The 14,039-nt window shown below is 52.1% G+C and overlaps 1 protein-coding gene across 1 annotated transcript in view; it reads right to left on the bottom strand.

Annotated features, from left to right (window-relative positions):
• Micall1 (MICAL like 1) overlaps positions 1–14,039 on the bottom strand; it is a 30,631-nt gene that overhangs the window by 7,046 nt on the left and 9,546 nt on the right. Inside the window, exons 4-10 of the mRNA XM_041672045.1 lie at positions 11,223–11,317; positions 10,297–10,439; positions 7,675–8,105; positions 6,318–6,375; positions 5,206–5,564; positions 3,146–3,552; positions 324–458 (exon numbers count right to left, since the gene is read on the bottom strand). Coding sequence (XP_041527979.1) covers positions 324–458; positions 3,146–3,552; positions 5,206–5,564; positions 6,318–6,375; positions 7,675–8,105; positions 10,297–10,439; positions 11,223–11,317 — 1,628 coding nt within the window. The remainder of the gene's footprint in view (positions 1–323; positions 459–3,145; positions 3,553–5,205; positions 5,565–6,317; positions 6,376–7,674; positions 8,106–10,296; positions 10,440–11,222; positions 11,318–14,039) is intronic.

Genomic DNA, 14,039 nt, shown 5'->3' with positions numbered 1-14,039 from the left:
GAGAGGCCAAATTCCTGCTCCAAGAGAAGCCTCTCCCTTCTCTGTCACTCAGGAGGAGTTCTTTGTGGGCCAGACAGCTAGTGTACCAGGTTACAGAGCACCCTGGGGCACCCTTCTGAGAAGCACACGTTTCTCCTAGTGCTCCCTCTCTGCACTTGAACTATTGTTAGAGACACCTCCTCCCTCTGCTCCTGGCTACACAGGATCCCTGGGTTAAATTCAACCTTCCAATTGGGCCACCCACAGGTCCCAGATTCCTATGGCTGCTGTGGGGAGGGTGCTGGGCCCCGGCCAGCTGGGCCTCGGGGTCTCTCTGCCGGCACCTTGCGTTTGATGAGTGGAAAGCCATGTCCGGGGGCAGGTGGCCTCATGGGCTTGGCTCCTTTGGTGGCCTTCCTTACAGCTGGAGATGCGGAAGGAGATGGCTTCCGGTTGAAAGGATTCTCTTTGCAGGAAGACTGAAGGAAGACATGACGGATGGTGGAGTCTGAGAAGTCTGATCACACAGGGCTAAGGAAAGCAGGCCAGAACCCACGTGGCAGGAGGGGAGGGCCCAGGCAAGAACAGAATCCCCCAAGTTCCAAATGGTTCCACTTCCAGAGTACTTCCCCAGTGTCAGTTCCACACCTTACACACGTTCTGCTCAAGGGCACGGCTGAGGGAAAAGTCTTTGAGCCCAGTGTGGTGGCACACACCCCTTTAATCCCAGCACTCGGGAGGCAGAAGCAGGCCGATCACTGTGAGTTCAGGGCCTGCCTGGTCTACACAGTGATTTGTAAGACAGTCAGGGTTATTTAAAAAAAAAGGGGGGGGGGGGAGGAAAGGGGTTATGTGTTAAAGGGCTAAAGGACAGAGCAGGAGATTAGAGGGTAGGGAATTTATCAGAATGCATTTTATAAACCAGGCGGTGGTGGCGTATGCCTTTAATCTCAGCACTTGAAAGGCAGAGGCAGATGGATCTCTATGAGTTCAAGGCCAGCCTGGTCTACAAGAGCTAGTTCAAGGACAGGCTCCAAAGCTATAGAGAAACCCTGTCTGGAAAAACAAAAACAAAGCAAAACAACAGAATACATTTTATATGTGTAAGATATTGTTCAAAAGCAAAACTAAATAAAGATTAAAAAACAAAATGATGGGTTGCCTAACAAGTGCAAGGCATTGGGTGCTAGCCCTGGTACTCAAGCACAGAGGCCTCACTCACTGCATGCCAATTTACAACTGAGCTCAGTGCAGAGAGGTTGGGCACCCAGCTCCAGGCCACCCACTTCCCAGAGGTCCAGTAGCATCCACCACAGGTCAAAGACCTCACATTTGACTATACAGTTACAGTCTTCACGGCCACACTTTCTCCAGTGGAGACTCAAAGGTTCAGAGAGGCACAGCTCCCCCATCTAGAGTCACCCAGCCAGGAAATGCAATAGCAGGAATCCCACCCTCCCTCTACCTGACAGACAGAGGGGCGATTCTCCCCTCCCTCCCCTCTCCTGCCCACTACAGACATACTCAGACCCTGGCTCTTCATCTTTCTGTCTCTCTAGAGACCCCTGCCCACTCTGAGACCAGGGTCCTGCCTTCCCTACATTACCCCTCGGTTTATGGAAAGCAAGCAGCACACTTGAGGCCTCAGCTTCCCTCTACTGATGGGGTGGTGGTGGGGATGGGAGCAGGCTCTGCCCTTATCCAGTCAAGTTCCAAGCTGCGCAGTGGTTCCCTGAAGCAGAAAAAGCGCCTAAGCCAGAGTTGAACATGGCAGGACTAATGTCTCTGCCTGGGACAGAGACAGTGTGGTCACCCATAACCTCAACATTCTCTCCTAATCCAGAGGTAAGAGTGAGACTGAGTCCCTTAGGACAACCCGAGATTCTGCCTTTTCCCTCTCTGTATCAACACCTAGAGCGAGTCCAGGAAAGCCCAAGGCCTGAGTCCTTCCAGGGCTTTTAAAGCCACAGAACATTCTCAAATCAGTCTCCTGTACAAGCCATGCTTTCATTACAATGGAGGTGGGCAGGCTGCAAAGATGGCTTAGTGGTTAAGAGCACACATTGCTTGTCCAAAGTCAGATCCCAGCACCCACATCAGGTGACCACCAGACCCCTATGACACCCCCTCTGCTGGCTACCACAGGTACTGCACTCACATGCACAAACCCATACACGGATACACATATTTAAAATAAAGAAAAACTAAAACATATAAACAAAGGACCTGGAACGGTTCTTTAAGCTACCCCAAGTCCATCACCTACCACCATCTAGATACCCAGAGGCTCTTTAGAACATTCTGGAAACTTGGCACTACCCAGTAGCTTACTGTCAAAAGTAGGCCTTTTCAATGTCACACAATAGATAGCAGAATTGGAAATACCATACCTACATGAGTCACTGTGGCCCAGAAAGGATCAGTACAAGAAACAAGACAACTCAGAACTACAGAACCTGTCAAAAGCCAGATTCCCGGATAGGGGCCCAGCTAGATCCTCCTCATGCCTGCTTTACCTCTGAGAGAAGACAGAGCCTAGCATGGGTCTAGGGTCGGGCCTGGTTTTATACCCCATAACCATAAAAGAGGAACCCAGGAAGGTGTGCATCCGGTGCCCTTTAGACTGATGGGTGCTAACCTTGGCTCCTACAAACCAATATGGCTACCTGTGGGAGTCATTTCAGAACCTGCAGACCAGACAATGACAATGGGCCACTCAAGAACAGAGGCCACTAGGCCTGTGTGACCTCCGGAATCCAGGTGTCCCATACACACAGGAGGTACCCTCCCCACTTCCTGGTAAGAGCTGCAGTGTCTAGTGAAGGAGTCCTCTTTCCTATCTGTGCTTCACTCCATATTACAATAATCATATGCCTGTCTGCCCATGGAGGGCAAGCACAGGGTCTTAATGAACAAGCCCAAGACCTGGCATCAGTGAAGCCAGCAGGTGGTAGGGTAGAGGAGGTATGGGCAACGGGTACAGGGGCGAACAGATCCCACCCTGTCAGAAACAGGCTGGGAGCAGACAGACAGAGGGATGGAGAAACACAGACCAGGGCCTCACACAGGTAATAATGGGTGTGTCCACTCAAGATCCCAGACGAGGGCCTCCTTGCCCTCAGACAAGCCACACATCCACTAGCTAGAAGGCTGCTTCTGCACTTACCTTGATCTGCAGCTGTGGGGATGAACTACCCCGGGAAGGGGCAGGGCTCCGGTCTCCAGCCAACAAGAAGGGCGTGGGGGTAGCACCACTGAAGGGCTTGGTGGCCTGGGTACCTGGGCTGCCTCTGGTCCTGGCCTGGGGTACTTGTTCACCACCAGGCTGTCCTAGCTCCCCAGAAGACGATAGGGAAGAGTTGGCAGAGGGGGTGACGGAGTTCCCAGCTATGCCAGGGGTACCAAGCACGTGCACAGCAGGATCTGAGGAGCTCTTGGGTACGGCAGGCATCTCCAAAGGCTCTGCACTGGCAGTGTGACTGGAGCTCTCGGATGCCAGGCTCTCCACACTAAGGGCTGGCGATGGCGTGGCGGAAGGAGGTTCTGAGTGTGACGGGCGGGAGGCGTGGAGAACTGTTGAAGACGAATAGCAGTAACATTCAAGTGGTAAGTAAGCAGGACTTCTGTCCTCCCCCAACACATCCTACTCCCAGAGCTGGGGGTAGCCCTGGACACCAAGCTTTTCCCATCTGGATGGGCAGGAGGCCAGAGAACACCAAACCCATGCCAGGACCCACGTCACTAAGGCACTAGGTCATTGTACCCCTGATGCACTAGGGTGCCAACTTGTGGCACATTTATGGCCCTAACTTCCCACTCAGAAAGACAGCTGCCTTCCACTTCCCCACATGTCCCACGATCCTCCCACACCCAAGCCCACTCAAGGGCAAGCCATGGGGCAGATGGAGGCTCCTGTACAGGGAAGGCAGGGGAAATGAGGCTGGCCTTCGTCTCCAGCAGAGACTGGAAAGAAAGCAACAGCACAGGGTGGGGGCAGCACTTGCTGCAGCCAGAGCTGGGCCAGGCACTGCCAAGCACAGCTTTCCCCTTCTGCAGATGACACGGACTCTGCCTCCACATCCATCATTGTACTTCCTGGATGAAGCCGCAGACTCAGGGAAGGATCCTCCCTAGCTAGGGTCACCCTTAAGCACAGCTCTGTCCAACTTCAGAGCTCATGCCCCCATTACCCTGAACCCAACCAGCAAGTGGACCCAGGGCATACAGGACTGAGAATTTGCCTGTAATTGCTCCCAGGAGGTGCTTGGTCCCAGAACTGCCAGCCACACCCCTAGGAGTGGGATAGGGGACCAAGAGTTTAAGACAAATCTGAGGTAAAAACAAAACATACAGCGTGCTAGGGTGAAGGGACCTGGAGCTCACCCCCATCTCACACATGAGGAGACTAAAGACCAAGTCCTACAAAGGTAGAACTTCTCAGTGGTTGGAGAGACAGACACAGGGGGCAGGGTTCAAGTGAACTCCTGCCTCATGCCTTTCACAAGTCCAAGGCTGTGCCAAGTACTCCCTGACTCCCATGCTGAATTAGCACAACAGGAAGTGTTAAAAGCTGGAGCTCAGGGGCTGGAAAGATGACTCAGTGGTTAAGAGCACTGGCTGCTCTTCCAAAGGACCCGGGTTCAATTGCCAGCACCCACATGGTCGCTCACAACTATCTGTTGTTAGTTCAGGCATCTGCGCTGGCCTGACCTTGGGGTATACGTCCTCAGCTGTAGCCACTAAGAGCACCTCCTGTTCCCCTTTAAAAGGGCCCTGCCCACCTCCCATCTCTCCCTCGTTCTCTCTGTCTCTGTTTGTCTCCCTCTCTTCTCTTCTGCCACTCCTGTCCCCAGAGGCTGGTCTCCATCTCCCCTTTTCCCATTCACTTTTCCCCAATAAAAAAGCCCTCCACCTTAGCTCTGTCACATGATATCTCTCTCTCACATACCACTTTTTCCAAATTATAACATCTATAACTCCAAGATCTGACACCCTCACACTGACATATATGCAGGTAAAATACCAATGCACATTAAATGGATGGATGGATGGATGGATGGATGAACAAAGCTGGGGTTCAAATTCTGCCTCCACTGCTCCAGTGCTCTGCCTCTCCTATAAAGTGACTGCCCTTCTCCCAGCCTCTCTTAGATGAAATGGGAGATCACATACCCACAGTGTACAAAAACATAACAAAGCTTCCCATACCTCAGACCCAGAACTCACCAAGGGGGGAAGCACTGGGTGCTCTTGGGGCGGGGCGCTTCTTTGTCTTGGGGCTGCTGGTGGGGGTGATGCCATACCAGGGGTGCAGAGACTTGGGTGTGGATTCTGGTGGGGCTGGGGCAGGGCCTGGTACTGCTGGGGCTGTCTCTTCTTCTTCCTCTTCCTCCTCAAAGGGGTTGTAGGGCTTGGGCTCTGGCCCAGCTACTGGGCTCTTCTGGGTCCTTTCTTCCAGGCCTCCATTCTCCACCTGTCTGCTTGGTGACCCAGGACTGCTGCTGGGGGGCGGTGGGGCTGGTTTCTTCTTTGGCTCTGTCTGCACCAGTGCAATCCATGGGGGGTCCTTCCTTGGTGCTGGCATCCTAGAGGAAGGCCAAGGCAAGGGGTCAGCCTTCTGCTCTCTAGGAAGTTTCAGTTTGTCCCAGAGGAGGGGGAGAAACTGCCCCCTCTGTTCTCCCAAGCCTAGCCCCAAGGTCAGGCCAAGCAAAAAGGTAAAATGGGTTGTGACAGTCACATCCCAATAGGGCACCTTGGAGCCCAGAGAAGACAAGCCTTCAATCACACAGCTGCTGTCAATCCAGCCCAAAAGAGGGGCTGTGTGACATTTCATGATGTCACCCACCTCCCTATGCCTCAGGCTTATCAGCTCCATGGAGGCTTAGCTAGCCTTCCATTTCACAGGGTCCAGTGAGTTCGACACCCTGCTCCCGAGTGTGGTTACACACCAGGAACTGCACAAATGTTTACTAGTGGGGCACTGTGGCCCCTTACCCCTCCCAGGGCAGCTATCCTAATGAGGACCGCTCTCAAAGAAAAGCTAAAAGTATGTCCTCCCCAAAGTGGGGTTGGAGAGAGGCAGGCACATCAGCTTTGTCTATGAACTATGTACTCTATGAAAAAGGCCTAGACGCCCATGTCATGCAGGAAGCACAGGCTTGGGAGGCAAAGTGACTCTAGAGGTGGCTGTCCCCACTTGGAGCACAGGTCAGGCAGGTTGGGGACACGGCTTTCCTTCCTCACTCAGAGAGGAGCCTCCCTGTGGGCCAGGAAATCCTTTCCCCATCTGGGCCCTGGAAACCCCCACTCCCCCAGAGGCCTTTCAGGGGCCAGCATACCTCTCCGACAGCTTGGGTGTGCCTCTTGGCCTGGGAACAGGGGGTTCCTGCAGTCTTCCTAGACGTGAGAGGACAATGAACCAGGCCTTCATGGGCTGTAGAGGGGTACCAAGAGCCAGCCAGAGTGCTGGCTTTGCAAGCCAGCACTTTGTGCCCTACATGGCAAATCACAGACCAGGGTGACCGCAGTCCCTCCCTGCCCCGCCCTCAGGGAGATAAGATACATGATCAAAGGTGAATAGGAGAATGGTCAGTCAGGCTGTAGGCAGGCTTCTGACAGGCCCAACTGCATGCTAAATGAAAAGTCCCAACCCAAATCCCTTCAGTCACTTCTTCTATACCAGGGTATCAACCCAGGTGCCACCTCCACCTGGAAACCTCCCTTGACTACAGCTATCTAAATCCCAGTCTTGGCTTCCTTTCATCCACCCCAACAGCATGTCTACACACTATCAAATCACTGGTTCCTCCAAGAAAACACAACAAGGTCCAAACATTATTGGTGTCCCTAGTACCCAAACCTAAGCCTGCCTCCAGAAATGCTGAGAATGTTTTGGCACAAGTCCCGGGATGCTCTCTCCCTCGGGCCTTCATTGCCTTCCCTGACCAAATCATAAGGGATGTTCTGCACAGCTCAGGAACACATGGAGGTCATCTAAGAAAACCCCGCAGACAGCAGTCCAAGAGTTTCCATGAAGTTCAGATGAGCCCAAGGGCCCTGACCCCACTGCCCTCCCCAGACAGATAACAGATCACATAATGAAAGTGGAAGTTACCTGAAGCATACCTGGGAATGAACCAGGTCACATACTATTGACATCAACATGCACAGTCCCAGACACTCAAGACACACACATGTATGCCTGCTATACTCCAAGCCACAAGACAGAAACAAAATGCATACACGGGACACAGGTGGCGCTGCGGCTTGAGCTGCACCAGTTTGGAGAACAACATGGCATGAAAAGGCACAAGGTGACTGGGACACACACAGGAGACCTCATCACACAGCACATACAGGTGCCAGCTCAGAGCAGTTCACAGGGCTGGAGAGATGCCTCAGCAGTCAAGAGCACTTGCTGCTCTTCCAGAGGACCTGGGTTCAATTCCCAACACCCAGATCAGGTGGCTCACACATCCTGTTTCTCCATCTCTAAGGGATCCTATGCCCTCTTCTCGACTTTGGACTTTGTAGGCATCTACAGTCACATGCACAGACACACATACACACAATTTAAAATGAATCTTGAGGGAAAGAAGGAAAGTTGACACTATTCCAGGAACACAAGGCTATGTACATGCCCACAGGAGGGAACACATTCAGCCAGCACGCCCCATCCACTGTGTTCTCACTCACCATTCACAAGGCCGCTGCTGGTACCCTGCTCCACCAAGCCATCCTGCTGCAGGCTAGACCGTGGCCGTGGTGTTGGGGGCGTCAAGGCTGAGCTCTCAGAAGCCTTCCTGGGGGCAGGTGTGGGCCGGCCAGCAGGGGGACTGGCCAACTCCTGGGGCTTGCTGGGAAGAAGTGGCTTGTTCGGGGTCTGGGGCTGTACCTCGGAGCTGGCCTGGAACCCATCTGCCTCGGCCACTGCAGACACACTAAGGTCACTCTCCTCTCCATCCTTGGCTTCTGTTAACTGCTGTTGCTTTCGCTGTGACAGGGGCCTAGTTCCTGATCGGCCTCCTGGACCCAGCCTGGTGCAGCGTTCTGCACACACAAAGGTGCCTTCCTCAGGCCCACTATTATAAGAACCCGGGAGCAGCGTGCTGGAACACTGCCGACATCTGCAGAGGACAGAGCAGGTATTCCCTTAGCAGGGCACACTGGCTAGGTCCTGGGTAAGTCCTCCATCAGAGACCAAAGTTATTATCCCCTTACTCCCTCCTTCAACTGCCAGGCTCAACTGGCTTTATACCCTGGACTTTCCAGAAGAAAAAGAACACAGCAACTGTTGGAATCAGAGGGGAAAAGTAAACCATGTCAAATTAGAAACAGGCATTGTGAAACAAGCTTGTGCTGCAAGGGGAAGAGGCGAAAGTGCCCCAGGGTTTGCCCCAGGGGAAGACCGCCATCAGCCAGTTACTCTAGAAATCAGTTTGGTTCCCTACCTACCAGGTTTGTTTTGGTTTCACTTTGTTTTTCAGGGCTGGGAACCAAAGCCTCTAAAAAGGCTAAACACCGTGCTCTACCCTTGGACCACAGCCCAAGCTCAACTGTTTTGGGGTGGAACCCAGAGCCTTGTGAATTATGAATAAGCACTCCACCACTGAGTCACACAGCCCCAGCCTGGGGCTGGCTTGCTCTTAATGAAACAGAATACAGTGTATCGGAGTGTCTCCTGTGTGGGTGAGCCCAGCTGCAGAAAGCTCTTGTACAGGGCACACTTCTACAGACACAGGGTCAGACTATGCATGCACATCTAGTAATATCAAATGTGTGTTGTACAGGGCACACACCTACAGACACAGGGTCAGACCATGCATGCACATCTAGTAATATTAAATGCGTGTTGCGGGGGGGGGGGGGGTACTTTTTAAGATTTATTTTATGTGTTGGGCTTTTTTGCCTACGTGTAGATCTATGTACTTGGATGCCTGGTGCCAAAGGAGGCCAGGAGAAGGCATCAGATCCCCTGGAACTGGATTACAGAGGTTGTGAGAGGCTATGTGCATGAAGGAAATCAAACTTTGGGTCCGCTGCAGGAGCAACCACTGCTCTTAAGTGCTAAGCCTTCGCACCTGCCCCTCAAATGCACTTTTGAAAAAGTCAGGTATGCTGGTACACACCTGTTTTGTTTGGGGTTTTTTTTTTTGTTTTGGTTTTATAAAACGGGGTCTCACTTTGTAGCTCTGGCTGTCTGGTACTCACTCTGTAGCCGGGCTGGTCTGAAACTCACAGATCCACCTGCCTCTGCCTCTGCCTCTGCCTCCCGAGTGCTGGGATTGAAGGGTTAGGCCGATGTACTTTATCTCAGCATTTAGAAGACTGAGGCAGAGAAATACCAGTTCCAGGCTAGCCTGGTCTACGCAGTAAGACTGAAGCCAAAGAAATACCAGTTCCAGGCTAGCCTGGTCTACACAGTAAGGCACTGCCTTAAAACAAACACAGAAAAAGCAAAAAGGAGAACCTGTCTTCCCTTGGCTGGAAGAATAGCTCAGTGGTAGAGTGCTTGCCTAGCAGACACAGACTGCGTTCAGTCCCAGCACCACAAAAACAAACAACTTGGCATCCCCAGGAAGTCACACTTAAACCCAAGAAAATTCTTTGTTTCAACTGAGCTCCAATGATGAGGGGGCTGAGCACAAAACTCAGTGGTGAGACGCTTGCCCTGCACATGCCTGAGCCTGGGTTCAAGCCTCAGCACCCCAGGAAAAAACATGGCTCAGCATTTGAGAGCAACTGCTGCTCTTGCAGAGGACCTGAGTTTGCTCCCGAGCACCCACATCGAGCCACTCACGGCGGCCTGTAACTGCAGATGGCTTCCAGGGGCGTGCACACACACACCTTCTGCTTCCACAGTCATAGACACATACATAAAAATCAATACATCTTTAAAAAGAATGAGAAGGGGGCTGGAGAGATGGCTCAGAGGTTAAGAGCACTGCCTGCTCTTCCAAAGGTTCTGAGTTCAATTCCCAGCAACGACATGGTGGCTCACAACCAACTGTAATGGAGTCTGGTGCCTTCTTCTGGCCCACAGGGATACACACAGACAGAATATTGTATACAAAATAAATAAATAAATAAATAAATAGAATGAGAATGGGAGGGTAATCCTGTGACTGACTGGGTCTTGGTCTTTCTCTTCTAGGCCACAGTTTCTTCCTCTGTGAAGTGAGGAGAAGCTGAATGCCCAGTATAAACAGCCTGGTGGGTGTGAACGGCCACAGCAGGTGTGAAGGGCACAGTGGGTGCTGACTCCAAGGGAGCTCCCTCCCGGGTGCTGGGAGATATGCCCTGCCCTACAGCACTCACCGGAAGCAGTGCCGGTGGTAGAGCCTGCCTTCGGCCAAGTACCGCTGCACCAAGTGCACCCGCTGCCCGCAGGCTGCGCATGCGCTGCTGGGGGGCTGCTGTTTGCCCTGCTCAGACAGGCTGGCTGAGAAGAGGTCATCACCCTGCAGGAAATGGGGCACAGTTACCAGCCATGCTGCTCCTGAAGAGTTCCCTTCCCTTTCCACCACAGCCAGGTCCCTCAAGTGCACACAGAGCTCCGTAGTGCTAACACATGAAGACCAGAGTCCTAGGAGAGCCAGAGGACGGCAGGCTGTCGCCTTCTCCCACGTGAGGAAGCCAGAGCCCAGAGAAGGTGACTTTCTCAATGTCCCAAGTCAGTACAGAAACAGTGAAGCCCAGACTTCCAGCTTCCAAGGAAGGCCTCCTGGCCCTAGGAGAGGCAACTTTTGGTTGCCAAGTCCCTCCTGATAGCTGCTCTAGCCAACCCTCCTTTCCTCTGGTGGCCTTGGCTCTCCATCAACTAGCTGTCAGCCCACTCAGGCTGTCTGGGTACTCACTCTGGGCTTGCTTCTCTCTAAAGCTCATGAAAAGCTGATGTCCTTTGGAGAGGGGACTAACAAGGTGGTCCCCACTTCTCTACTGAGCGACCTTGGACAAAGGACCAAGCCTCACTGAGTCATTGTTTCCTGTCTGGACAACAGGGCCTGAGAGATGCCGCCTTGGAGGGGCCTCACTCACACTGAGTTCAAACCTGGGACTCCACAGAGTCAAAGGGACAGTCACATCACTGTGTGTCATTTGCATAGCTCCTGACAGTCCCATGATGGCAAGGACAGCATGGGGTTTGTCCACAGTCACAGGAATGAGCGTGACTCACTCAAACTCTGGAGAAAACATACAGGCTGTGCCCCTTGCCTGCTCTTCCACCCAAGGAGTCTGCCTACCTGAGCCTCCTCTCCTGGTTGCACAGCAGGGGATACAGATGGGGGAGAGGGGAGTGCTGGGTCCTTTCCTGGTGAGGGTGATGGTGAGACAGCCGCTATAAGACAGGAAAGACACTGTCTGAGGCAGGGAGAGAACCTGGAGACCAAGGAGGCGCCAACCCACCCGAAGCTCCACAGCCACCTCCTCTGGGCAGAACACGGGTCTGCACCTGGGCTGCACGTAAGACAGAGCAGGAAACACTTCCATTTTCAGGCCCTGTGCCAGGGGCCTTGCTGAGCCTCCCTCAAGTGGAGCCAGTGATTCGCACTGTACAGGATTACCACAACCTGGGTACAGCAGGCTGAGCCTCAGCTTCCTTCTCACTCAGGCAAAGGGATGAAGCCTGATCTGAAGGCTCAGGGAGGTGGCCTACTCCCTGAGGTCGCCCGCCTGTCTCCACGTGAGCAGATGTGGCCCAGAGTCAGAGGAAACCCCACACACATGCCAGGGCTTCCCTCAGATTACGCCCCTCCTCCATCAGCTAGTGTCGTTGGGAACCTCCTCTGCACCCATGCAGTAAAACAACATCCAACCTCTAACTTCTCGAGAACCGTGCACCACAAAACAGTCCGTGTGAAGTGATCTGACAAGTATCCAGACAGCTCATCCACAAAGCACTTGGCTAACATAATCCAGGCTCTGAGTTCAAGCCCAGTACTGAAAAGAAACAAGGTATGTGCAGGTGTGTGTGTGTGTGTGTGTGTGTGTGTGTGTGTGTGTGTGTTGTACACCTGTAATCCCAGTCCCTGGAGTGCTAACACTACACGATTATGAATTCTGAGCTAGTCTGAGCTACAAAGTAAGAGCCTGTCTCAAAAAATAACTAATTAGTGAGTTAATCAATTAAAGGGCCAGTGAGATGATGCAGCAGGCAAAGGCTCTTGTTGCCAAGGCTGATGATTTGAGTTCAGTCTCTGGAAACCACATGGTGGATGGAGAGAAATGACTCCCACAGTTGTCCCACACATGAGCCATGGTATACATGCACACAAATTAAACATGCAAATGTGAATTTTGGTAGGGGTGGAGGACTGAGACAGAGTTTCTTTGGATAGCCCTGGCTGTCCTGGAACTAGTTCTATAGACCAGGCTGGCCTCGAACTTACAGAGATCCACCTGCATCTTCCTCTTAAATGCTGGGATTAAAGGCGTGTGCCACCCCTGCCCAGCTTAAAAAAAAAATGGTTCTTATGCCAGATGATGGTGGCAGTGGCACACACCTTTAATTCCAGTACTCAGGAGGCAGAGACAGGTAGATCTCCATGAGTTTGAGGCTAGCACCAGCCTGGTCTACCAAGTGAGTTCCAGGACAGGCTCCAAAGCTACAGAGAAACCTTGTCTTCAAACAAACAAACAAAATGGCTCTTACAGAGAACCTGGCTTGAGTTTTTGCACCCACATGGCAGTAGTTCGTGAACACCTGTAACTCCAGTTCCAGAGGATCCAATGCCCTTCTGGACTTCTGCAGGCTTATGACGCCAACATATGACTCACAGAGATATGCTCAGCACACACATACACATGTACAAAACAAATATTTATAATAATAATAATGATAATACAATTCAATTAAATACAACATCTGAACAAAGGTATACATAGAGGAGAAACATCTACACAATGCAAAGGCCATCATGTCAAATGGGAAGGGACTGATTTCTAAAGCTTATGTCACATACACATGTGTGTGAACTTGGGGATGTGGCAGGGAATGCATCTGTTTTTGCTTTGTTGTATTTTATTGAGACAGGATCTTACTATGTAGCCCTGGCTGCCCTAGAACTATATAGACCAGGCTGGCCTCACACTGATATCCACCTGTCTCTGCTGCCCTAGTGCTAGGATTAAGGGCATGCCTGACTGGAAAGCTGTTTTATTCTGAGTCACAGTGAAAAGGTTAGGAGACTCAGCAGCCTAGGCAAGCCCCTGGGGAGATTCCCTGGGCTGGCTCCTGTCCTCTTCCCCCTAGAGCCCAACCTGCCACACTCCTCCCCACACCTTCAGAGCTGTCTGGCTGTCTCCTACTCACTTCAGACATCACCTCCAAGGCCCTCCAAGACCACACATCTAAAGTGACCACTTCCTGCTCTCCTTGGTGAACTCTGCCCTTTGCCCAGATCCTGAGAAATGTACTGTTTCATGCTTTCTTTCTCTTCCTCCAACACCATACAGCATGATCTCTGAAACTCTCTCTTTCCCCAGCAGCCAGCACAATGCCTGGCACACAGCAAGGGCTCTACAAAGTACTGGGTTCCAGGTGCTGGGGCAGCACAGCTGTGCAGACAGTGCTGGTCTGCAGGGAAGGAAGGCTGGGACTGGGCTCAGTGTGAGTGCCTGTTTAGCATGTGGGAGCCCTGGGTTGTACATACTTAAGTATATTCTGTGTGTTTCCCAGGAGAAAGGCAGTGGCTACTGTACAGATGAGAGGGCCAGGTTAGGAAGAACTGGCCATTCTCTCTCTCTCTCTCTAACACACACACACACACACACACACACACACTTTCCACTTGCCCAAAAGGTACAATACAGGACCATCTGGGGGAGGGAACACAGGGTTGGAACACATCACAGCGGTGGCAGATGGGATAAAAATGGTTTGTATCTAGGGGCCAAATGACATAAAAGATACAAACTTTATCTTAACCAATGAAACTCCACAGAACACCCCCACCTTGCAGGCAGGTCTAGGAAGTTGACTCCCAGGAAGGGCTGAAGAGAGATTCATGATTGGTCACAAAGAGACTGAAACAAAGTGAGCATGATCACACACATCTATA

The sequence above is a fragment of the Microtus oregoni genome, unplaced genomic scaffold (assembly GCF_018167655.1).
Source record: "Microtus oregoni isolate MIOR12 unplaced genomic scaffold, Mior012 000022F_ref0000154, whole genome shotgun sequence".
NCBI classification, from domain to species: Eukaryota; Metazoa; Chordata; class Mammalia; order Rodentia; family Cricetidae; genus Microtus; species Microtus oregoni.
The sequence above is the reverse complement of the archived record's forward strand: the minus strand, read 5'-3'. Positions and strand labels throughout refer to the sequence as shown.